Raw genomic sequence first — 26,943 nt, 5'->3', positions numbered from 1 at the left:
GCTGAGATTGTTCAGTCTTGAAAAGAGAAGACTTTGAGGGGACCTAATAGCTGCCTTCCAATACCTGAAGGGAACCTACAGGAAGGCTGGTGAGGGACTTTTTACAAGAGTGTCCACTGATAGGACAAGGGGAAATGGGTTTAAGTTGAAGGAGAATGGATTTAGATTGGACCTTAGGAAGAAATTCTTCAGTATGAGGGCGGCAAGACTTTGGAATAAGTTGCCCAGAGAGGTTTTGGCTGCCCCCTCCCTGGAGGTGTTCAAGGCCAAGATGGATGGAGCCTTGAGTATCATGATCTAGTTGAGAGACATCCCTGCCCATGACAGGGAGGTTGGACTAGGTGATCTCTAAGAAGGTCCCCTCCAGCCTATGCTAGTCTATGATTCTATGATTCGATGGTTCTGTGCTTGATTCTTATTATTACTAATCTGTGAATAACTGAACGGGCCTGAGATAGTGCCTGTAGCTGATAGTGCTTAATAAAAATTGTGTCAAGTTTAACTTTTTGGAAGCTGTCTTGTGGTGTATGAGAAAGTGTGTGGCCATCAAGTCGAGTGAGGTTCTCCTCCCCCTCTACTCTACCCTGCTGATGCTACATCTGGAGCCCTGTGTCCAGTTCTGGGCTCCTCAGTTCAAGAACAAGGAACTGCTGGAGAGGGTACAGCAAATGGCTACGAAGATGATTACGGGACTTGAATGTCTCTCTTACGGACTTAGGGCTTTTTAGCCTGAAGAAGAGAAGGCTAAGGGGGAACCTCATCCCTGGTTATACATTCTTAAAAGCTGAGTATCAAGAGGACGGGGCCAGCCTTTTTTTCAGTGGTGCCCAGTGACAGGACAAGAGGTAACAGGCACAAACCTAAACATCAGAAGTTCCATCTAAACATGAGGAGGAACTTTCTTACTTTGAGGGTGTGAGAGCACTGGAACAGGCTTCTCAGAGAGGTGGTGAAGTCTCTATCTCTGGAGACATTCAAAACCTGCCTGGATGCCATCCTGTATAAGTTGTGCAGCCTGCTTTAGGTGAATGTGCTCTGATAGGGGTGGTGGACTACATGATCTTTAGAGGTCCCTTCCAACCACTAACATTTGTTGATTCTGTGATTCTGTGAAACAAATTTTTCCCATAGAGAAAAAAAGAAGGGTTGTGTTAACTGATGATTCGTGAATGGGCTGTTGTTTCATCTGCTGAAGAATATAAAGGCTACAAATTGCTATGTTTTGTGAGTTACCCTCTAAGCTTCATTTTAAGGAATAAGTACTAGTAGAATTAGTAAAACTGTGGTTTCTAATTGACTATGCTCTGAATTACAAAATGCCTTAATGGAGAGTATATTAGACCTTAATCATAACTTCAGCTATATGCTGAAATAATAATCAGAAGAACTTGAAAACGTGTTTTTTAACTCCTCTTGAAGCTGAAAAACATATGACTGTGTTGCAAAGTGTTGCTCTGCTATTGAAGAAATGTCAGCCTGGATCTTCTTCAGTCTTTCTTTTCATGTCACATACGCTTGTGTGGCAGAAGGCCATGCAATAAGCTATACTACTGCAAAGCCAAAAAATACAGGGCATGCCTGGACAAGACTTCTTTGTCCGACATCTAAACTTTACTTTAAATTATGGATTGGTATCCCAGAGTTCTCATCCTGCTCATTTTATCTTATAGCATCAAGTCTGTGCTTAGGCTCTTGCTGGAGCCAAACGGGAAATGTTGCATACTGTGCAAAAGGCGAAGACATGCAGGCTGTTGGCCATACAGCAGTTGAGGCTTAACATAAATAGCTCAGTGTAGTATTTTATTTTTATTTAAGAGATAGAACTATTTGACCCACACATGTTAAAAGTGAAAGTCACTGTCCACTGAGAATGTGAATAAGAAAGATGTCCATTGCAGTAATCCTGCATCATTTTCTAACATACAACACTAAACCAGGGTAGCTGTTGAAGTAATGTCCATTAAAAACTGTCCTACTGTTGTATTAACAGTAAAGAAAAAAGAGGAAGCTTGTAATCTGTAACTTCATCTGACGTATTCTCACCAGCAGAGCATAAGGTCAGTGGAATATGAGTAGATAAGAATGTGGCAATTGACAAACAAAATATATGGTGGAGACAGTTTGTCTGGCTTGGCTAGCTAGTCACATAACTGATATCTCTGTTGCTTATAGTGTCAAAGATACAAAGGATACTGCAACTTTTTCTTCATGCTTTTTTAGTTATGTCCTAACATTAAGTAGAGATTATTACTGCTTTGATACAATAGAAGGAAAAATATGATATTTAAAAAGAGGTGTATATGTTAGTTTATACTCGTGATTATTTCAGAAAGCATACTTTTGGATGCTGCAGTGTCAGATAAGAACTGCTAACAGGGGTATGAATTTGAAGAGAAATGATTGATCAACTAGTTTCAAAATGAAAACAACTTTTCATTAGAGATTCATATCGAGGAGAAGAACAAAAAAGATCTAAAGGAATACACTGGAATTAGTGAAGGTAGAAAAACTGGTTGATAGCAAGATGTTGGAGTGGGAAGAAAATAATAGCAGAATCTGCATGATTTATAAACAAGACAAAATGAGAAGCAAGAGTTGGGGATATTGTGTGATAGTCCCCCATGAGGACCATAGTTTGTGAATGCAAAGCTGCTCCTGTATGTCTACAGAGGGCCTAATTTACTTGATCTTCCTGATCATGTGGCTTGTAGCAGACTCCCATCATGATATCACCCACCCTTGCCTTCACTCTGCTTCTGACCATAAGCTTTTGGTCAGCTCCTCATTGTTCCCCAGCCGGAGTTCCATGGACTTCAGCTGGTCGTTGACGTAGAGGGCGACAGCCCCTACTCTTCTCCCCTGCCTGTCTTTGTATCCACCCATTTCCACACTCAAGTCATAAGACCCATCCCACCATGTCTTAGTGATGCTGATAATCTCATTGTAGTGTGCACACATCTCTTCTTTGTTTCCCATACTCCATACATTTGTATAGAGGCATTTAAGTTGAGTCCCCAGTATTTTATGAGCTGGTTATGATGCCATATTTCTTGAAATGAAACAAGATATTAAGTCCTTGTTACACACAATAAGAAAAATGGAAGATAAGGAGTAGTTCTACACTAGAAGATTGGAGTAAGTGTCCTCATTCAGGAAGTATTTTGGGTTGGTGGTTATATCTTAAAGACATACAGTGTATTTACTGTCAGCTCTTAATTTGTCACTCAGCTGGAATGTGCACTTTGATCCAGTGGGGATCAGTGCATACATTTCAATACTATTTCTTTAATTTTCAACAAGCTGATAAACATTCTCCTGTGATATCTCTGATGATACCAAACCTGGCAGGCAGAGATAGTGACTTCTTAGATATTTTACTTCTGGAAACCCCTTTTACAGGTTTACATAAATCTGCATTGCAGGATATAAGAAAAAAATAAGAAGAAATTTAATTTTCCATAGTTACTCACAAAAATACTTTTTAATCTTCTCTTCAGTTGTTTTTTGCTCCATTAAAAACTGTGCATTTGTTAGAAAGTTATTAGACTTGATTTTAATGCCATTCATGCTGACTAAAACTCTCTCATGTTTTCCATGTATTGCATTAAGTCTGACTGTAGCCAGCTGTCATGCTTTATCTTAGACTGTAAACATTGTAGGGGGGAAGATTAAGATAGTAAACATTCTTGGAGGAAGATTATCTTCTCTGTTTTTGTTGGATATAGAAAAATAAGATCCTATTTTAGGAGAGTGCTAAATATTATGTGCTACAAATACTAAATAATGCTGATGAATGGGTATATGACAATTGCAAAATGTGGTCTCAGAAATATGGTGAAAGTGTAGTGAGAGAACGAATTAAAGCTTCTGTAATATTTCCTTCTGTCTGTTCTGGGGTGAAACCCGTTCTTGTTATTTTCTAATCGGTTGTTGTGTCGCTAATAATGTGCTAGTAAATCAGGGACCAATGAAGTTTTGGCTCTACCCTAAGAGATTTTATTTCATATGTGTATGAGTATGTAATAGTAGTTGAATCTTCAAATACATTTGCTTCGGAGAGTACCTCACTTTGTAGTGTAATTTTCTTTGTGTAGAGTTTGAAATTTATTGTGATCATAGAGTCTTTTTGAGATACATTTTTACTTTAATATGGAGTTTTCTTTGGTTCTTCATCTAGAATTCATTGGAGAGTGTGTCAGATTCGATGAACCAACTTGCTTTGTTCTAGCTTCTTGTAGCTCATTGCAGTATTGCATGTAGGCATTAGATTTTTATTTCTTTTTTTTTTGTTTTTGAACCATGGCTCTGAAAAGATCTAGAATTGTAATGTGTTCAAATAGCAGCACAAGACTACCTGAATATCTGGCTGAAATTTGTCCTTCCAAACTGCAAAGGTAATGTGGCTTACAACTGTGATGTAATACATGTATACTTCTAAATCATACAAAGGAATCATAGAATAATTATGGTTGGAAAAGACCTCTAAGATCATCTAGTCCAACTGTCAGCCCAGCATCATCGTGATCACTAAACCATGTCCTGAAGTGCTACCATGTACTGAAGTGAACACCTCCAGGGATGGTGACTCCATCAGTTCCTTGGGCAGCCTCTTTCAATTCTTCACCACTGTTTCATTAAGGAAATTTTTCCTAAAATCCAATTTAAACCTCCCCTGGCGCAACTTGAGGCCATTTCCTCTAGTCCTGTTTCTTGTTATTTGCAAGAAGAGACTGACTCCTACCTCACTACAACCTCCTTTCAGGTAGTTATAGAGAACAATATGGTCTCCCCTTAGCCTCTTTTTCTTCAAACTAAACAATCCCGGTTCCCTCAGCTACTCCTCATAAGATGTTCTCCAGACCCCTCACAAGCTTCATTGCCCTTCTCTGGACACACTCTACTACCGCAGTGTCTTTCTTGTACAGTGGTTCCTGGAACACAGTACTCAAGCTGTGGCCTCACGAGTGCCAAGTACATGGCTTGATAACTTCCCTACTCCTGCTGGCCACACTATTGCTGATGGAGGCCAGGATGCTGTTGGCCTTCTTGGCCACCTGGGCACTCTGTCCAGCTGACTGCTCCCCAGTACCCCTAGCTCAGTTTTCCATCAGGCAGCTTTCCAGCCACTCCTTCCCAAGCCTATAGCATTGACTGGGGTTGTTGGGACCCAATACTTGGCCTTGTTGAACCTCATACAATTAACCCTGGCCCATGGATGCAACCTGTCCAGATACCTCTGCTCAGCCTTCCTACCCACTAGCAGATCAACACTCATGCTCAGTTTAGTGTCAGCTACAAACTTTCTGAGGGTGGATTTGACCCTCTTATCCAGGTCATTGATAAAGATAATAAACAAGACTGGCTGCAAAACTGAGCCTTTTTAGACCTTACAAGACTTTTATTAGATCAGAGGATCATAGCACAGAGAAACTCTCATTTTCATGGAATGATTCACAGATAATGCTTTGTTTTCGTTTTATGGCTGCGATATTATGACAGAAGGACAACCATAGGGCTTTGTGAAAGGAAACCGTGTTAATTCTACTTTATTAGCCATTCTTCCCTCCTATCCATTTAGTTTGTGTCATTATTATGGCTTTCTTTCTATGGTGTCTTGCTTTAGCGTTCTCTTTCCTGACTATGTTGGTACTTATAATTTTAGAGCTGAGCTTTCAGTTTACACTGAAACATTTAAAAATAACATACATTTCAACTGCTATTTAAGTTTGTAATTGGGCCTTTCCCTCTGATTGCAACTGGGCCTCCTTTGTGCACCCTTATGAATGAAAATAATAATCTTACTCTCTGTGAGACATCTTGTTAATCTTTGGTTTTTCTTTTTCTGTGATCGGAAATGTGAATGTTCTCTTTATCTTTCACAATATATTAATGCCAGTTGCATTGTGTGAAAAGAGATTATGTTGACATAAGTCACGTTCAGTCCAAATTAAAAAAATAATTGTAAATAAACATGAACATAAATGTAAAGACAGTATAACAATAGAATCTGTAATATACCTGAGAAGGAGCAGAACAAAAATTATTCAAAGCAACCTCTAATCTGTAATATCTGTGGTTTTATGATACAAATATTTGTTCATAATTTTAAATTGTGGTTTCTTCTGTCCTGTAGTATTAAAGAAGATAAAAGTGGAAGAATTTGAATATTCATATCAGAAAATACACCATTTCTATTACTTGTTTCTCTAGTTTGTATACATGAAAATAATAATATTAAAGGTACTAAATGTATATTCTAATAGTGCTAAATGCATTGGTTATGCATTCAGAGAGAGGAAAAGACATTTAAAAACACAAAAATGATTGTGCAACAACCATTAGAAGATTACAGTATTTCTGCTGTGTACTTAACACACTATTAAACACTTCAAATCCTATCACATAATTGAATTTCACAAACATGTTAATAATTGTACTGAGCAGTAATGACAAAACAACTTATTTATTTGGACGTTTTAACCTAAAGAAAAAAGAACAAAACTGTTTATTAAAAAAATATTCAGCCACTGATTCCCCTCCACTATTTCTTGCCCATTTATTAACCTGATTTCACTGAAATTTTCCTTGATTTCTACCAAGATTACTACAAGGAGAATTAGAGATTGATAGTATCTGCCAACAAATAGAGAAACTAAGACCTACTACCAAAGTAGCCTGGATATTTATGAGCATCTTGAAACATATTGCTTCATCAAGCATGATGAAGTGTTACAGAGTATTACACTCAATACATAAGGAGATTTGTTATATAAGGACACATAAATACATACTTGGCATCACTTCAGAGGAAATACTTTTACTACGGGCCATGAGAATTTCCACTTCTGTATAAATTTCTTATGCTGTAGGATCAGACATACATTTACGAACTTCATAGAAGCATAATTAGCTCAGTGGTTTGAGCACAGTGCTGACAACAATGACAACATGGAGGTCGCGGGTTCGATTCTCGCCCGGTCCCCATGTGTTGCCTGGTCTAGTCAAGAGGTGGCGTCCCTGCCCATGACAGGGAGGTTGGATTAAATGATCTCTAAGGTCCCTTCCAGCCTAGGCCATTCTGTGATTCTATAATGATACATTCTCATTGCTGAAAACTGTCTCTGCCCTCTTTCCTGTATCTTACCATCCAAAAAAGCTGAACTCAGTAAACAATACTGATATTTGACATTTTTATGCCTCTTTTTCTCCTGATAATTGTTTCATTGTGAATAAGTAATTAAGTATGATTAAGCAAGTAAGGCTAATTAAATTAAGTAGCAAGATTGAGATAACAAGATACCTTTCTCCGACTTGCCGAAAAGCACATACTTCTGGAATAAAAGAAATACTGTGCTCTTAGTTGCTGAGAAAAAATATCGAGTCTTGAATTTTAGTAAATTAATTGATAAAAAACTGCTGTGTTTTTTATCACAGACTTTAACTTTTTTTACTTTTTATATGCAAGACTCAAATTAAGCACAATATGAATCAGTTTATTTAAAATATAGGTTTGCTTTTGTCTCATAAAAAGATAGGTAAAAACTTAAATGTAAGAACTTCTATGACTCTCATTCATTTATCTTTTTTTTTTTTGCACAGTGTTGTGTGAGTGCCTGTCACGCAGGCCAGTTGGTTTACAGCATATGGAATGTATTCTGTATTCTACGCTCTCTTTATTTTCCTTTTTTTTTTCCGAGTCTGTGATGGTGAGTGCTAGCTGACTAGGAGTTGGTTACAGTTACTTGATATGATCAGACTTTGCTGAAGCAAATATATAAATAATACCAGATTACAGCTATTCACTCATTTATGTGCAGTCAGTGCTGATTTAGTCCATAATGTAGTAAGCTTGCAAAATTCTGTTATTGTTGGAAGCTATTTAATTAATACCTGATCATAGCGCTGTAAATGTGTGCTTCTTGCTACTTAACCTGAATGAAAAAATAACAAGCCAAATCCTCAAATTCTGTAAATTTGAGCAGTGTCACTGGAGTTCCTGAGTTTTCATTAGCTTACAAAATTGAAGATTTTAGCCAGCTCATTTCAGAAAACACCTTAGCTGTATATAGCATGCATATCTTCTCTTTTTCAAAAGAGGGAAAATATTTTATGTAATTAGAGACATAAAATGCATAAATCCTCCTGAATAAAATATAATATCAACTGATGACAGAGGTAGGCAATTTTCTAACAAAATGAAACAAATTAATTCTCAAAACTGTTCAGTCTTCGAAGGAATGATCTTTTACAGAAATTTGGTTGCATCAGAAAGGTTCTTCCAGAATCTCTACATATCTAAATGTATATTTGTACTCACCATGTAAATACATGTTTGTGTTCAGCATGTTGTATCTTGCACAACCTTCATTTTGTGACCATAACTGTAGAAGTCTTTAGAAGAGTCTGTAAGTGTGTGCCCTGAAAAACAGTACTAGTACTGCAGTCATTTACAGTCATGGAAAATCTAGCCATTTGGACAAAAGGCTTATCCCATTTAGGAATGCCACTGATTCATCTAGCACCAGGATTTCACTTGTATATAAAGCAAAATTTATATCTCAGCCTGTGGCCCACAATGTTCTAAGAATCTAATAGCCTCTCTTGTAGAAAATCAGTTAAAACAGAAAGAGAAGTGTGTAACAGGTTTAATCATCTGCATGAAATACCTAAAGATGCATTTCTTTCACTATTCTGCACGTCAAGTTTTTCTGTCAGTCACTTAAGCATTCAATTCTGTTGTGTTGTTTTCACGCTTTCATCTGATCTTAGGAGAAAGATAGCTGCTCCTAGACGTAAATGTCTGGACTTTGGAGGTCACTATGTGAATTTTTTATCTGTTCTTCATTGTTCTTTCACATGAAACTGTGCAGACCTGCATGACTTTCATTGCCTGTTTATTTCTTTGAGAAAAGAGGTTAATTTAGTCAGTCCTGAAAGGTCACAGTGAAGCAGTATGTGGGAAGAGCATTGAATCTTTTCAAGTAACACTGATGCAGGCAATTGACTGTGATTCCACAGTGCAATTTCTAATATTTATTCCATTTGCAATGTTTGGCAATTAAAACTACTTGGTGATAGCCATCCCACCTTTTAACAATGTAATACTTTAGCTTTTGGTCTAATTTCATACTCATTTATTGTAATGAAGAGGAATCACCTGTAAGCAAGATAAGAAAGAAATTGAGGGCATGGTGGAAAAATTTGCTGGAACATGATCAGAAAACTTAAGAAATAAATAAGTCCTGATTTCTGGGAAAAGGGACTTAGATTCTCAGATCTGAAAGAACAGGGGAGGCTCAAAGCAGAAGTTGGATGAATTCACTTCCACATAGTATAAAGAGAAAATATGTTGGTGGATTATGAAAGAAATTTGACATTCAGGTGTTGCAGAAAGTTTGAACTTGAAGGCTACCAGCATGGAAGGATTTACTCGCATACACAAAATGTCATTTTGATAGTGACAAGGCAAATACATCTTTATAACAGTTTGCTGAATCATGGGAGTTCAGTTTGTGTAATGCAGTATGGATTAGCATGGTTTTTTTGTGAGGAATGAAGGAAGGTGAAAAGTTTGGTATGACTATTTCTTTCAGTTCTGAAGTCGCTGTTCTTATTTGTGCCTGTATAGACGTGCTCTGGCTACCTTAACCATTACACAGACAGGGTAGTCTGGTTGCTTGTGGGAGTCCTAATCCATCTGCAAGGTCCATATAGTTACCTGTGATACCTGATTTAGCGATCTGTAGCTAACATTTACCTGTGCTGCTTTACCTAAATTAAAACTGACGAGAAGGTGTGCGTAACACTAATTACAGGATTGACTGCAGTATGAGTAAACTCAAAGGTGAGAGATGCTTTTAACACTGTTTGAAGTATTGGCATTTTTTTCCTGTGCTAGCCTTATGCACTCAGAAGCAAAAACCTTCTTTAGTTTGCCTTTTGTTTGCCATGGCAAGTCATGTAGTCAGGCATATATTGTGGGATTTTTTTAATGCCTGGTAATTTGTAACCTTAAAACATAATTTCCTTGAATAACAGCAGTTCCTAATTATGGAAAGTGAAGTGTTTCTTTTTAAAATTAAAGTACCTCGGACTTTGGTTTTCCTTATATTTCTTCCTTCTGATTTTATGTTTATATTCTTCTAGCAACTTCCCTTTTTACTTTGGTACTCTATATTGCCTTATATTGTGTTATCACAGTGAAGAGCACTGCTAAGAATAATGAAAACAAGAACTTCAAAGACTTGATTTTTTTCTAGAGCTTTTTGAGAGCTGTCTACTTCGAGAAAGAGGTTTGGTATTAGAAATTGAAAGCATCAAAGTGTAACTTCTAAATATTTATTGCTAACTCTAATTAGAATTTTTTCCAGTTGTGTGTGCCAGCTTTTGACACAGTGGTGTGCAAAATTACTGAACCTCCAGAAGCTGCTTTTCTGAAGGCATTCAGTGAAGGAACAATACACATAGTAATTGATTCTTGTGATTTATGAATAATACAGTAATTCATTCAAGAGTTCTTGCTATTATTCTGTATGTTGCATTGCATGTTAAGGAACACAAAGATTAAATTACAACTTTCCAGGCAGCACTTGTGAGCAAACAACTTTTATACATCCTAAAAGTAAAGCTTTCAAACACTTTCCATTTTTTATAAACCTGCATGACTGATTGGCTACATATTAATATGTAAAGACCTTATTTTTATTTAATTCTTAAATAGAACTGAAAATCATTTTAGTTTGGGTTATAACTCTGGATTGTTTGAACAGAAATTTCTGCTTCACTTTTGCTTTTCAACACATTTTTAATAAAACAAGGCATGTTTTCAGAGTTTTTCCTAATCATTCTTTTCTGCAACCCAGTTCGTCACTTTTGGAAATTTGAGGCCAACTATTGTGTGCTCTTTTTGTTACCTGCTGTGTTCTTTGGGTGCCCAGTTTCAGTAGTCTAACCTCATTTGAATTTGTGTCAACAATTTTAGTTCTGTTGTGAATTCTGTTGTGATTGTCTTCTTGTATGCAGAAGGAAGAAGCAGAGAAAAATCAAGAAATCTTGCAAATAGGGCAGATTTTACCCTACTTTTGTATGATTCCTGTGAGCAGATTGTAGCTTTGATGATACAGTACAATGATTGATCACTAGACATTTTCTACATTTTGAGCATGCCATTGAGATTCATACAGAAATTTGAGATTGTGATGGCAAATACAGGAAACAATCAGCCACTTCAAAGTATGCTTTCAAGAGGATGCTGAAGCCTGATGTGTAAAATGCAGTTTTCCTAAATTTCTAATTTCTGAACTTGTGTAACACCTAAATGTAAACATATCTATGCATGTTTAGTTTTATAAAAATGAAATTTTTAAGCAAATATTAACATGACTGCATAATTAAAACATTCATTTCTGTTTTTTGAATGGATGCACACAACACTGGTTTGAGTTATGGTACAGGGCAATATATTTTTTAGAAATAATTTATTATAATTTTGTAGAAGATAATCGTTCTCAGTACTTACCTCTCAGTGTCAAAATGAGCAGTTCTTATTCAGTACACTTCTGCAATGTAAGCTGATTTCCTTTGAGAAACGAGTGTTAATTAAACCAACATTTTACAATACTGATATGCAGAAGACTGCAACTTGCCAAGAGTAATAAATTTGCCAAATAGCTACCAGTCTGCATTGACAGTGTAAAGATTTGAGTATAGTTTGTTTAGTTTTCTATCCTTCACCCTAATATGTCATCCTTACTCTGAGTAGATAGGGCTTCAATGAACATTTTCCAGCCCTCTCATTCAATCCATAAGCACAAATCTCTATACCAATTTTGTCAATATAGTGACAGTAACCAGTATACTACTCCATCTCATGTTTTGTGACATATGTAAGTAGCGTAATCCTGGAAGTAAGGAAATTGAGACATGGAGGTTAAGTAATTTGCCTGAAGCTAACCGACAAGCAATTAGCAGAGATGGGATTAGAATTACAAAGTTTTGGCTCTCAGCCCTCTCTTCTGTCCAGTAGCCAGCTGTCAATTTCAGTGCTTTTTCCCTCTAGTTTTATCTCTTGAGACCAAACTTCAGTGAATTTGTTTTCTGAATCTTCTCACTACTTGGATATTAGCTGAGAAGGAAAACATGAGTAGGACTGATACTGCTTCTTGTTTTTAAAGTAATTGGAGATAACTTATTTGCCCTTTAAAGAAAAATGGAGGGTGCAATCCTTATTGGTAGTTATGTTTCAGTAATTTTTACTTTTATTTTAAAAATTGACATGAGTTGTGCTGTCCAATTATGATGGAGGTTTCAGAGTGAAAATCTCTGTGACAAGGCAAATTTTTTTTTTTTTTTTTTTTAAAGAAAGATGCTTTACTGTGTCCTACAAAGCTCTTTCCATCTTGTATTTTGTAATTTTCTAAAACACTAAGCCTTAAAAACGGTAGCTTGGGAGAAATCACAGAATGTATTGCAAGTACTTAGTGTTAAATCACTAACTTGAAAATATATTTCAGACCCTGCTAAGATCACATCTGCACATCACTACTGATACAGTCATGGTTCCAATTTATGGGGGATCCTTCACTATAGAAATATAATCACTCCACAGATAAGGTATGATGTAAGTCCCATGTGAATTAACTTTATTGATCCTGAATTGCCTCCACTGACTCTTCTGGGACCACACAACTGAACTATGCTGGACAATTCCAGTTTGGTCTGTTTAGCTTGGTCTCAAAACAGCTGTGGACTGAGCAAGAAGAACTTAAGACAAAGACAATTCATGAGACGACCATGAGAATGGAATGAAAGTCACTGTATTTGGACCACTGTTCATTTTCTTAAGTAAGGATAAAGCAGAATTTGGATATTTGATGGGAATTTCTTCTAAGGAAGATGGCTAGATGAAAGTGAGGCTCTTCAAGATCTTTATAGACCACATTAATAACTACCATTTGGAATTCCTTTTAACTTTCATACTATAAATAACCTGTATGAAAGAAAGAAAAATATTTCTGGCGTCTTCAATTCAATAGCAGAACACCTTTGTATTGAATGACAAAAGAAGCCAGAGAATTCTATTGTAAAATTTCCTCTTACAACAAGCATAATATCTGGCCACACGTAAAACTCCTACTCATCTTCCACTCTGAATTTGTCTTTATAGCCCCTTTTAAATACTATGCCCTTGACTGAATATCAGTTCCATGTAGTGTTATGATTTTTTGATTATTTTTTTAAAGATGAATAAAATTATCTTGAACATAGACTCACAGAATCCTAGAATCCTAGAAAACTTGCTGAGGCTGCATTCTTTCGCCTCATCCAGGTCATTGATGAAGATATTGAACAAAACTGGACATGGAAGATAGGAAGCTATCATTGGTGAGAAATGGATGAGAGAGCTGTAGACACATGTAGGCACTGCGGTACAAGTTTATCTATTTAGGTCTGAAAATTACATTAAAATCACTTAGGTAACATGACTACCCATGCAAGATTGTTGTAAAGCAAGTTCAATGCTACAGTGACATACAATATTTCAAATAATTCAAAAAAAGTGATTTTAGATGATGGATTGCAGAACATCTGTTGTACAAGGTGCTGTCATGTGTCAGAATTAAAACAGAAATGGACTTCTAGTAATTAGAAGTTTATCTTTACATAGTAATACATTTCTTTTGGTTATATTTCTACTATATAATTGAATTTTTTAGCTAATTACAACTTGGTCATACACAGTTTTATATGAAGTTTTAGCTCACATTCTTTAATGTATTATTATAATATACTTAAAGTTTCTACTGGCATAAGTTTATTGTAGAGGAGCTAGAGCAATACTGATCTTGTAGAAGAACTTAATAGAGCAGATGCCATTTTAACTGCAAAACTGCACTTTAGGAGTAGTATTTTTTGCATATTAGCAGTGCAGTGTCCTTACTGACAACAAAATGGGGCTTGTAGGAGCTTGTATCCACAGCAGGAGCTATGCACAGTAGGACACTTTTGTGTAGTACTGAAAACAAACAGTATTAAGAGTACTGCCAGTGTACATACATACTAATCAGTGCTTTTATATCTGCATAAGCGTACCTCAGAACAGGCTACTGTGTTAACCATACTGATGAATCTTAAGTGACTTGTAGACAAGCAGTAGGAATGATCCACTGGGGCCTCTAGTCACTGTATCTTTTTTAATAGGTATAACCAGTTTTCTGTCCTAGTTTATCAATGTCTGCTTATGCATCAGCAATATATTATCTTACAAGCCACACTAACCTGTCTATCTTTTAGTACAGCTGACACTGGATTGCATTGCGTAGCTCTCACAGCATTGCTGGAACAATTATTCTCTCTGCTTGGCTGGATACTTAATTTAGGTTTTATGTAATTAATTTCTGAATGCAAATGGTAAATGTTATTTTACAACTAAAAGAGAGGAAGTTTATGAAGTTCTGGGGTCAAGTAGTTCTAACCTAGTAAGAAAGAAAGAAAGATTTCTAAATCTCTACAAAATAGCTTTTTTATTATTATTATTTTATAGCAAGTCTAATGCTACAGTCTTTTTTTAATCAGTTTAGCTCAATGAATGATGCTTGTGTCAATTCATGCCATCTCTTACTACTGGTTTGCAAGTAGAATGTCCTACTAAACATCCTAATGCCTCAAACTGTGTATTTTCATATGGGCTGTTAAGATTTCATTAGATGCACGTACACATTTGTCCCAAGAAACAGCAGTCTGCCCCTCAGCAGTTTAATAGTTTAACCCAACAAAAAGGTGTAAAACTGTGTGTTTACCACCAGGACAGGATATGACTCTACTTAGGATGCTTCAGAAGAAGAGAAGATATAAAGCCACCTTGTCAGTTATATCTGAGACAGGTTTGATGAATCTAAAAGTCACCTTCATACACTAAGGAGGAAATTCGGTATATTCCTCATCTTTTGGAGATGAAAGTCAGGGACTAGCATGGGGCCAAAGGCTTGGTCCCTAAGCTAAGCCTCCTCACCTTATCTGAAAATGAGAGTGAAGGAAGGTCTCTTGGTTTTGTTAACTGTAACAGAAAGATTGAATGACTTCAACTTTTCTACCACCTGTATCCTTATAAACTTTGATAACGTGTATATTGAGTTTTATAATTTTTTCTGGCTTTCACCTTCAGCTGCCTTGAGATAGGGATGGATTTACAGTAAGTGGATAACATGAAGGAATTTCACCTATATAGGCATGTTGTACAAAAGACTGGGATCCTGGGTCACTTTCACAGAGCATGGTAGCAGATTGTAAGAGTGATTTTCCCCTGTGATATGGTGCCCTGTGGGGGTATTGGTAATAAAGCAGTTTGCCTCCAGTAGTGGAAACAAAAGATGATTCTTAGATGAAAGTAAGTCTTGTGGCAGGATATTATTAATTTCTCTTCTACTTTAACAGGAGTTACGAGAATTCGCTTATATGGATGCCTTGCCAAGAATTAACACTGAACCGTATTTAGTAGGTAGAGTTTGATGATTTCTTTTCTCTTTGAATAAGTCTTATCGTTAGACAGGGAATTTTGCTTTCACAGTCACTAATCAGGAATCTGCTCTGTGTGTAAATAGAGCAGTATGCAGTTTTTTCTATGTAAATAAATAAAAAATGAGTGGAAGCTTCCCTCAGTTGTTACAGTGCCCCAATTTTATTATTCCTGCTTTTAATACCTGTATTCTGAGTGCTTTAATAAGACTGAAAAACCAGTCTCTAGTCATAACCCAAATACCCTCAGTCACTAATTGAAGCTCTTACCTGTATGATCTTGTTATTCCCCCTTTTCTCTTAGAGCAAAATTCCTTGTCTCGCCTGGTGTTTTGAGATCCACTGCTTCTGCTTTGCAGAAAAGGAGTGTCACCTCTCAGTTACCAAATAATTCATGTGCAGTCTGCAGACATTAAAATTTGAAAAAGAAGCAGTAGAGAGCTTTGAAGCAGAATTTCCTTTCATTAAATTAGTGAATATGACAAGGTTATGTAATGTTCCTGGGGGATGAAGTGGTGCAAGTCACTAACCTTTTAGATTCAAGAGACTTCATGCTGTTTATTTGCTGCTAGAAGAAGGCTTAGTACTGGATTAAATAGCAAGTTCCTCTTTCAAACTCAGGTAGATTAAGTTCCACCCAGACTTTGCATGTGCCACTTGTGGTAAACGTTATGTATACACACAAGCTTATGCCTATTTTGTTTTGTATTGTGGATTTGAACGTATGTGCTAGTGTCCAACTTAAAGGCATATATGCAGTTGAGTTAAATTTACAGTGTTGGAGTTCCTTTGGCAATGGGAAAGAGAATTCTTGCCCTCCTGTGCATTTACTGCATGGTGGTTGCTTAATGCTACACCGACATCTTTCAGTGCTCATGTTAATCAAATAATAGAATCAAGCATCCTGATCATCTTTTCTTAAACTACTGTAAACCACAATTCTTATGTAGAAAAAAACTGAAGAGACAGTGGAGTACATAAGGGGAGATTTGGAAACAAATATGTAAAACTTTTATTTTTTTGTAGTGATATTTAAAAGAAGCTTAAAATTTGTATTGAAATTAATGGGTGGGTAACACTGGCAGATAAAGCTGTGTGTGCAACTTAGGGATTGAAAGCAAAGGAGATTGGAGTGGGAGCAGATCTGGCTTCAGGAGCTTTCTCCTTTGTTCTGGTCATCGAAGAGGCTGACCCATGGGCTAGCTTCCTGTTAGTGCCCTAACACTCAGATGAGGCAGCAGTTAATGACTGGTCTCGGTTTTACAGTAAGTGTCCTAGTAATTTGTCACAAACCAGCTTAAATTGTTACCAGGTTGCCTGCAACAGTTTTAATAGAAAAAGCAAAGGAGTAAATTCTTCAGCTTCATCCTTCTTAGGCTATAACCTATAGTAGTAGTATTAATAAAAGGCTTTTTCATAGGTTCTTCACATTTGTGAAAGCCATTTTCTTTCTCCCAGTTGCTATAAACTGTAAATGAGTGTGGTAGTGGGGGGCATGACATTAGCTGGAAAATAAAGGTCTGCTGCTGTCTCTATTGGTTTGTATTCCTCCCTTGTCCCTAGGGCTCAGATAATGTCTCTAAAAAAGCATACATAATCCCCAATGAAATGAGCTGGTACCAAGGTTTGCAGAGCCTAGAGGTACAAATTAGGAATGTGCTGTTTTAACATCAGGCCTTCTGAAAAATGTAACTTATCTATTCTACCTGCAAGGTGTTACTTGTAAGTATGTCATTTGATTCTGTATTTCAGGGAAGAATAAACCCAATGGTCATCCTAGAAAACTGACACTGTGCATTGTAGAAAACTTGAAAACATAAAGATAGGCTTGACTTTTTAATATTTTCATTGAGATCAGGAATTAATAATCTTTTTTTGAGCAGCTTACTAAATTTATAAGGTGGGTATACTTAGGCTCATTAATGGTTGGGGATCTGGAGCTGACTGCTAAATTGGGAAAAAAAAAACAACTGCCCCCCAAACAGACATTTTTTTATAGAATTGTTTCTTTTGAGTGCTTGTCTTTTTAGAAGAGTATGATCAGCAGAAAAAAAAAGGTGGAGAGATAAACATTATGACTATATTATAAAGATTTTATGAAAGTTGTTTTAGGAGTTGGGCTTTTAAGAGGATGTTTTGATGCCTGTAAAGTGAAATAGCTTAGTTCTATGTTTGTACCTGCAAATAATTTTTGTGAACTAAATGGATCAAGGTCTTCAGATGGAATCAGTTGGCATAGCTAAATCGTATTTGGTAGTTCAAAGATAAAAAGCTGGTAATTTTCATTCTCAGGATAATAAAACTATACAGCTGCTCAGAGTGTGAAGGCACTTGAAGAATACATAGTTGCTATTCTTCTTGCTGAAGAGTGCAAGGATGATGCAAATTTAGGATGTTTATAGTGAGAAACAAACATTTCACCAGCTTGTGACTGACAGACAAGAGCTTTTTGGAACATACCAGTTCGTAACTTCGGGATTTCTTTACGCAGATTTCATGAATACAAATTGTTGCTCATCATTATAGAAATAGAAAGTTAATTAATTTTCTTACATAGCCAATTTGCAGGTCCACCATAGGTGCAGGTTAGAATTAAGGCAAAACAATTGCTTATAGCAATGATCAGTCTAACTGATGTCACAAATTATGATTAATGAGTAAATTAGCAGTGAATGCTTTAAGTGAGTGTGCTTTGATTTTTTTTTTATAAATAAATGAGCACAAAAAAGCTTTCAATCAAATACTACATATATATAACTTTTTAAAAGTATATTAACTCCTAAGAGAATTGTGAAAACAGTAGTAACTCATGTAATTTGTAATGTATCTACACAGTATCCAGCTGAGATTACATGCAACATTTGCCTATTTGTTTGGTTTTACTGGGACAAGAGCCTTCACTGGTACTGAACGTGAGCCAGTTTATGTCCTGTTTGCTTAGAATACATAGCCATTCCTGATAAGTCAGTGGGATGCAGTGAAGGTTGCAAAATGGGACTTGGGGTGACTAAAGGGTATTTCTGTTATTTTGTTGTTATTGTTGTTGTTGATTTTTTTCCTGGTATACCAGGAACTTCCATACTCCCCAGGTGGAGGGTCTAGAAACAGAAATGTATTAAGATCTGCATTCGCTATTTGTCTTGTCCATAGTAGGTCCACATTTTCAGCTTGCTATACTTGGGTTGCATGCATTCCTAGCTTTCACTTTACCTTTCAAGAAGGTGAAGTCTTATCCTCATATTCATCTCTTACTTAGAGGAGTTACGTCCTTTACACAAGAACAGCTTTCAGTAGCAGTGGAAAGAAGGCAGGGACACACAGCTTGACTGCTTGTTGAAGCAGCAGACTCATTTCTGTGGCTTTAAATTCCTTAAACCAAACAATTTAAAGCTCAGCATATCTAAGGTGATCTAGCAATAAATTAAATTTTCTGATATATATTAGAGTGTATTTGCAATAGCTGCCACTTGAGCTTCTCAGGAATCCCAGCATAATGTGCATAAAATGCAGCAGAGACTTGTTTTGCTCTCCATGAGTCCAAGTTATGGAAATCTTCTGCTGTAAATTTGTTCCCTTGACAAGATATCAACATTCAGTAGCAGGACAAATACCTGAGAAGACACTGGTAGGTAAACAAGCTGAAACAATCAAAACTTGTGTTGTTTGCATTTACTGGCCAAAATTGCTGCATTTTTAATGATGACCACAGGGCAATTCAAATCCAGAAATATGACATGTTGATTGTAACTGAATTTTACTTTTCTTATTTTAAATACACATCTGTTATTTTAATTGCAGCTGCATTGAAATCTGTCCAAGTAGAGTTCTGGAAGTACTAAAAGGCTATGATATCATAGTTGGTAACTGATTATATCGGATTTTTTTTTTTTGACAGATCTAATTGCACTGAAAGGTTCCCATATAGGTTGTTGTTGTGCTTAATGACATATACTGCAGAGAATTTCTGTTGGACTCTGCACTGCTGTTGTTAAGGGAGATTAAAAATAGTTGTCAATTCTCAATCAAAATTGCCCTCCTGTTAATAAACACAACTGTGTGTGCAGTGTAATTGTGTTTGCGATCAGAATGCCTAGCACCTTAGGTCAAGATCAGTGTCAGGAAACTGACACATTAATTGTGGAGATAACTTGTGTCAGACTTCAATTAACTACCCTGATAAAGATAAAGGGAACAAATAGTATTTTTCATTTTTGGTTCTGGTGGGTTATGATTTCATATACCCTTACACTGATGATGGTCACTTTATATATAATGAGTTGAACATCTTGATTGAATAATGAAAAGATGGATTGCATAGTACCTGTCTTTCTCCATGGCTGGCTGGCTACCCTTACCATAGCCTAAGCATCTCTTGGCCATAAATCAATTTATCCTCACAATTCGTATTAAACATGCATGCATTATTATCCTTCTGGTGCAACTGCTGAGTCTGAAGTGGAGAATTTAGCTGTTTTGCCAAGTTAAATTTAATTTAGTAGATTTAACATGAACCACTGAAAAAGACCATTGTATGCCTGAAATGTCTGAAGTGTACAGGACTACTGCAAGTTTCCTTTTTCAGATAAAATTATAAATCTTTTAATAATAGTATACCTTCTCTGATATCATATGATACCTCAAGGATAACTGTCTTTCTTCCAAGATCAGGCACTGGAGAACTGTCATGGCAATGGTTTTACAAGAATTTCTCATGAAGGCAAAAGGAAACATTGACCAGGTCTAATGCTTTGTAGCAAGTGTTTTTGTTAACAAACAGCAGCTTTACTGATTGTTGGTACAGCAAAAAATCATGTAAGAAAGACTGGAAAAAGACCGTTCTTCAGGTAGCTACCAAAACCACATTGTTGTGCAACTGCACTATATAGGAGAAGCTGGTAAGCAGTTTTCTTAAGGAATCAGAGCAATTGCAGCCCATTACCAGCTTTGACCTAGTCCTAGATGAAGAAATTGTCGGAAAACTGGTTTTACCTCTAACACCAGTTAAGTTTGGTGGAAGATTTTTAATTTCATATATATTGCTATGTGCACTGTTTCATAGACAGTTCTCAGTTTGCAGAGTTCTGGAGATTAAGGGCATTTTGTTTGTTTTGTTTGTGCTCCACAGTAACAGCAAACGTAAATTGTAATATAGTGTAAATTAGTGCAAGCTCTCTTGTGTTTATCTGAACCATGCTCATGAAGCATATGTGGCACATCTCCTAAGTGGAGTTGCTTTCCCTCCTTGACCCTTGTAATGCATGGCAAAATCATCAAATTTTCCAAAACAGACCTTGTCTCTAAGGAAGTAAGTTCTTTATTGATGTTGAAATTATTAGTTGGGCAGTCATTGAATATATGAGTGAGGCATGAATTTGGAATTTAAAATCTGCCTATGAGCTTCCATACATAGTTACTCTGTTCTGATGGACTTGCCCATAAAGTGTTTTTCTTTCATTGGTTTGAGGTTCAACAGTGAATTCATAAAACGTCAAAAAGAATAAAAAGAGAATGGCAGCACATCATTTTTCACTTGATGGCACACAGTAACTACTTGTGCCACAGAATATCAGCATATCAGATTCAGTCATGTCTCTTTACATATCAATGTACTGAGTTAATACATGTGTATAAAGGAGTCAAAGCTTGCAGTTTTGGTGAAACCCAGATGCTTTTCATCAGAATACATAACTTTCTTTTCTGTGGTCCAGGCATAAAGCCTATGACTTGGATTTTAATTTCAGTGTGTTTTATTTAGCATAGTTTTGGCATATTTTTTTTTACATCAAAGTAGTTCTTTCATAACATCCCTGTGGCAGCAGTGGCATTCTATTTTGCTGTGCTTAGATTTGCTCTTGCATTTGGTGTCAGGTACGTATTCACTCGATAGTTCAAGGACCCTTGCACATTCTGAATAGTTGAGCAATAACAGTTTTGCCTGACATTTACATTAAAAAATCATGCAGATTTTCAGGAATATTATACTTTTACTGCATTTTTAAAAGAAAACCCTCTTTGTTACTGATATATTACACGTTAGTGGCAGGGTGAAAAAGAGTCCTTTAATTTCATAAACTAAGGACAGCCTGCGTACTCTCACACTTAATCCAGGAACATAACAACAACATACTGAATTTGTTTAATAATAGTGACCACATTGTATTTTCTTGGCATTTTAAATTATTTCAGGTTTTCTTCCAATGTTACATACATGCATACTTGTAATCTGCTGTATTTCTAACATATAAATAAACATGCTGACAAGAAGTATTGTCCGTGGAAAGACCAGGACAGCAGAATAAAGAGTCATGCACCAGAAGTGAAGAGCAGTAACTTAGAAATGAAAACTAGTAGAGTAGAGGTACAGAAACGTCAGAATTAAGAGAGGAAAGTGAAGGAGGTTGAGAACAGAAGGGATCTGACTCCTGAAAGCTGAAGATGAGGGCAAAAATTAATTGCAACAGTTGCTGTAGAACAACTACATATAACAACTTAAAACTGAGAAAGGCTGTATAGCAGAGAGCTTATTTTTTTATTATTTATTGGCTATAAGTATTCATTTCATTCAAGTTAGCATCTTAAAGTGTATTAGATCTCTAAAAAATTCTCAGCTAAGAAAGAAAATTATGTAAATATTTTTAGGAAATCTTCAAAATTTCTGGACTGTGGATAGAACACAACCTCATAGTTTTTATGTTAAATCTTTAGAAGTTATGTCTTAGACTGATGTACGTTCGAAAATTTTGTTTCACCACAAGGCTGATAAATTAATTTTATTTATGTTGTCCACAAGGTTGATAAATTAATTTTATTTATGTTGTCCACAAGGCTGATAAATTAATTTTATTTATGTTGTAACAGAAAAAGAAGGAAAGAGAATAATTAACTAAAATGCCTTTTCCTGTTCTTAAAATGTTTTCTCTGTTTCTCTCCTTTTGCTGCAATAGATGGATCTTTTTTCACTTCTTCAATCTCACAGAATAGAATAATTTCAGATTGAACAGGAGCTATATGTAAAACTGGCCCACGCATAAATCTACCTTCTGTTACAGTCCTTTCTGCGTGGACTTTTAATATATAGCCGTTCATCGCCACCACTGCAAATCTACAAATGCTTTCTTCTAAATGTCACTGATTTTAATGGCTCAGATTTGGGAATCTTGATCTCATGACATCCTGTGTTCATAACATCAAGTCATGAATCACGATCTTGTTACAGCTGGTTGATGGGCTCATTTTGCAACCGAAGACAAATTGGATTTTTTATTTGTAATGATGATAAAATATAATGTCTGATCTTGCTATTCTGTTGCTATCAGATTTCCATTTCAATATGAATTTCACTAGTAAAATCTTAAAGTACTTTCCTGACATTTTAGTTCATTTTTTAATGCTTTCTCTTGCAGGTGAATACTGTCACTGAAGAAACAAAACATTTCCTTCTTTTTTTCACTTTAAAATCTTGACATGGCTTATGTTTACTATGTAGACTAATGTTGAGGGTTTTTTTGTTTGTTTCAGCACCACCAAAGTTTACAAGAACACCTGTTGACCAGACAGGGGTTTCTGGAGGAGTCGCCTCATTCATCTGTCAAGCCACAGGAGATCCAAGACCTAAAATTGTCTGGAACAAAAAGGGAAAGAAAGTCAGCAATCAGAGATTTGAGGTATTAGGTCCATTGTTCTGTTCCTCTGAAAAACATTAATTGCAGCCTTGGTTTTAACCCTAGTGTGTGTGCTTTGTTACCAGTGGTTAAGCAAAACAACTAAGACTAACAGGAATCGTTTAGTGGGGGCAGTCTCGTGAAGTTTTTATTTTGCAAACTGCTTATGCTTCACGCTGTTAAAGAGAAAACTGCTACTGCTGTTTTCTAGGCTAACTTGATTTAACTGAGGAGCCTTGACATGTTCCTGCTCAGCCTGCTATCTTTTCTGTGAAGGAGATGGGGAAAAATTACTTGAGTGATGATTGCTGTCTCCAGAGAGCAAGCCACCTCCTTTTGTGGCGGTGTGCATTGAAGAGACTTGGGCTGCTCCCGCTTCTGCTGCCTCAGTTGCTTACTGCTGTTGCAGAGACAGATGAAAGGCACATTGTAGTTTCTGCTGCTGAAAAGGAAATATAAAACTTGTTTGCTTTTGATTCTTTTCTTAACAATAACCTAGGAAAAGGATTTAGGGAAAGCTGCTTCCTCTCTTTCCACAACCTTCAATTAAAGGAAATAGTGAAGATAATATATTCAGAGGGTACTGGTTATTTGGGGAAAATGAGACAGCAAATATTATTCCCACTTTTAGTGGCAGGAACAATTAATATCAAATATGGATTGGCCTTTTACATGTAGAAAAAAACTCAGGGAATGAGAGGAAGCCTGTAGAATAGATACTAAAACTGGCACTAAGAGTGTATAATTTTCAGTCTCTTCACTGTTTTCAGTGTTAAGAGACTTCTGCATTAAGAAAACAACTATTTGGAAGATGACTAATTTGTATATAAACCATCTGTGACATGCATTTTATGCACGAATGATCTAAGATATACCTATTAAGATGTGACTGAATGTTGAATTCTTCTGCATTAATTTTTAGTAGTATTTGGGAAGATTGCTTGACCTGGCTTTCAGGTTAGATTTATGTCAGCCAAAAAAAAAGAATTTCTTGTAAAAAATATTTTTTATTCCTTTTTTGTTCAAAAATATTTAAAAGCATTGGATTTTGTTCATTAACCTGTATTATTCTTTGCTTGTATATTTACTACAATGTGAGAAATAGAAACATGGATTTAGGTATGACCTCCAAGTGCAAAGGACTGTTTCCACTTTGCAGAGCATATGTAGATTTTTAATTGAGTAGAGGGAGTAACATAGAAATTTTATCATAAACTCTACACAATTTATCTCCTTCTGGTCCCAAAATTTTCACTCAAGGTGAGTTCTAAACAGTGGAAGATTGGGCATGTACTTGCTTGTGTTGATTCAGTTTTATTTTGCAATATGTCATAGTTTATTTGCTTCATATATTGTTTTCTACATACCTGTGTACCTGGTTTTAATGAGACTAAGCAAAAATAAAACATTTTTATTTCCATAAAAAATATTTTAATAGAACTATAAAAAATCAATTTAAAATGTTTTAAAAATGCCTTTAGTGGACTATTGAACAAGCTGAATAGACAAGGAAGATGGAATATAATTCAAAGAAATAGAAAACACCCAGTATTTTACAATTTTTATTATAAACACTGATCAGAGTAGTTATAAAGTGTGCAGAGCGCCATCAATCTTTTAAAGCAGCTTTCCATCCTGTAAGGTAAGACCAGCAATTCATGCCAAAGAATCTCTAAGTAAAAACAGAAAAGTAGAAATGAGACTAAGAAAGGTCAAATGGAACATATCTTCTATCACTACGCAATCAAACTCAGAGAAATACACAAAATATTAATGTGAAAGAAAAGAAACACAAATAATTATTCTCGTACTCGGTGTAGTTGACAATTTCAGATGTTTAGGGTTTCCCACATCTGAAATTGTCAACTACACCGAGTACGAGAATAATTATTTGTGTTTCTTTTCTTTCACATTAATATTTTGTGTATTTCTCTGAGTTTGATTGCGTAGTGATAGAAGATATGAAAATGTTTTACCTTGCCAACTGTATTCAGGGAAACCTAGTAAATAAAGCTGGAAAAGACCTCAGTGGGCCATCTAATCCACATGCTTTCCCAGAGATGCCAGGATTGGTTATTTTCTGTCCCTCTCCTTCCAGTAAACTCGGACAGCCTCCTACAGTCTTTCCCGAACTGTGCCATGATTTTTTTTTTTCTCACGTAGAACTGCAGCTTTTTTGCTGGAACTTGATATATATACATGGCAATTGTCTTATGTAACAATAGAGGAACAAATAGTTTATTCACTCTCTTTTGACAGTGGCCTGTTTATGTATCTGAATGTGGAATGTTCTTGCTCACACTGAATTCCACTGAATGTGGAATGTTCTTGATCATGGGCTAATTCTCACAACTAAGTGGGAATAGTGGTGAGAGCTATACCTTGTTTCTGGAATTAAAGGTTACAATAAGATCTTATGAGAATTTACTATTAATCTTTCATCTTTATTTATATTGCAAATATATACCATGAATGATACAGGAGGATTCCTTTTTTCTCTTGCTTCAAATCTGTTCATATAATATGGATTAGAAAAATCTACTTTAAGTTACTAAGAAGTCTTTCTCAGAGGAACGTGAGAAGACACAGAGAAGAGGAAAAAAACAAGTTTAAAAAATGGCAGTATTCTACTTTATCACTTGAAGCTGGGTTTATTAAAAATTCTGAGCTTTTTTAAAAAACATCTCTTTCACTGGATGGGGTATTGGGAGGAATTAACTATCTGTTACATGCAGGAAAGAGAGAACTCATTACAGGTACATATTTTGGAGACACCAGACTTGAAACTTAATCTCTGCAATATTTGCCCAACCCAATCTGCTGTAATTGTTTTTATTGGCCATCCTGCTAGGATTATTCAGCATTCAGATTTAAACAATAACAATTATTCTTTTTAAGGGTAACAATTGTGATTATTTGTATCCCGTGCTTTCAGTTTTATCTTAAAATCATTTGCTTTAATACTGTGACATTTTTCTTTCCCTCTTAAATGTCAATTCTAGTTATTCTTTTGTTTGTGCTAACATCAGATGGAGTTCTGGTGTTATCTAGATTGTTTAGGACAATGACGTAAAGAACAAGGAAAAGTAATACAGCCTGTGGGCTATAAAACCAAATTCTCAGAAAAAAAACAGGCTTTAATCTTATTTCCACTTGGAACTCTCCCAATGCTAAGACATAACTGAGCAATTCCTACAATGTAAATGAGAAAATAATGCATGTGCATTACCTTTGTGTAAATTAGATGTAGAGACAGAAATATAGTTGTAAATAGACATATAATTAAATTGGTTTTGTGCATGTATGTATTCTATGGCCAAATATTAATTATTTTGTAAAAAAAAACCAAATATTGTTTTCTGTCCTTTCTTGGTAATTGCCATTTACCTGGTTGTAGTACTAATATATATTATAGGCAAGTATTTTTATTTTAAGTGGATTAAACAGATTAGTACTATTACTTATTTCTTAGGAAGGCGTCTCAAGTGCCTGGAGTACTGCAGTACTCTTGAATATCTGCTGTGATTCTGACTGCAGAACAAGAAGGAAATATGAGTGATTTGATTAATTCTTTCTCATATGAAAATTAGTATTTCTTTTGTAAATATTACATTTTAAAAACTAAATTTAGCCTTATTATTTAGTATCTTAACTGATCACGTTTTCTAATAAATTGTTGGATAAATTTATTTACATTCTGAGGGTTAGAAACATAACTACGCTGAGTAGTCCTGTCTTGTTCAGAAATTGCTGGTCCTTTTTAAGTTGG

The 26,943-nt window shown here is 35.8% G+C and overlaps 1 protein-coding gene across 1 annotated transcript in view; it reads left to right on the top strand.

Moving 5' to 3' along the window:
- Positions 1–4,299: 4,299 nt before the first annotated feature.
- LOC104271516 (receptor-type tyrosine-protein phosphatase delta-like) overlaps positions 4,300–26,943 on the top strand; it is a gene marked incomplete at its 3' end in the record, with an annotated part of 97,805 nt that continues 75,161 nt past the window's right edge. Inside the window, exons 1-3 of the mRNA XM_009866201.1 lie at positions 4,300–4,394; positions 19,312–19,373; positions 23,032–23,177. Of these exons, the coding sequence (XP_009864503.1) occupies positions 4,300–4,394; positions 19,312–19,373; positions 23,032–23,177 (303 nt within the window). The remainder of the gene's footprint in view (positions 4,395–19,311; positions 19,374–23,031; positions 23,178–26,943) is intronic.

Source organism: Apaloderma vittatum, unplaced genomic scaffold, assembly GCF_000703405.1.
Source record: "Apaloderma vittatum isolate BGI_N311 unplaced genomic scaffold, ASM70340v1 scaffold6323, whole genome shotgun sequence".
Lineage (NCBI taxonomy): Eukaryota > Metazoa > Chordata > Aves > Trogoniformes > Trogonidae > Apaloderma > Apaloderma vittatum.
The sequence above is the reverse complement of the archived record's forward strand: the minus strand, read 5'-3'. Positions and strand labels throughout refer to the sequence as shown.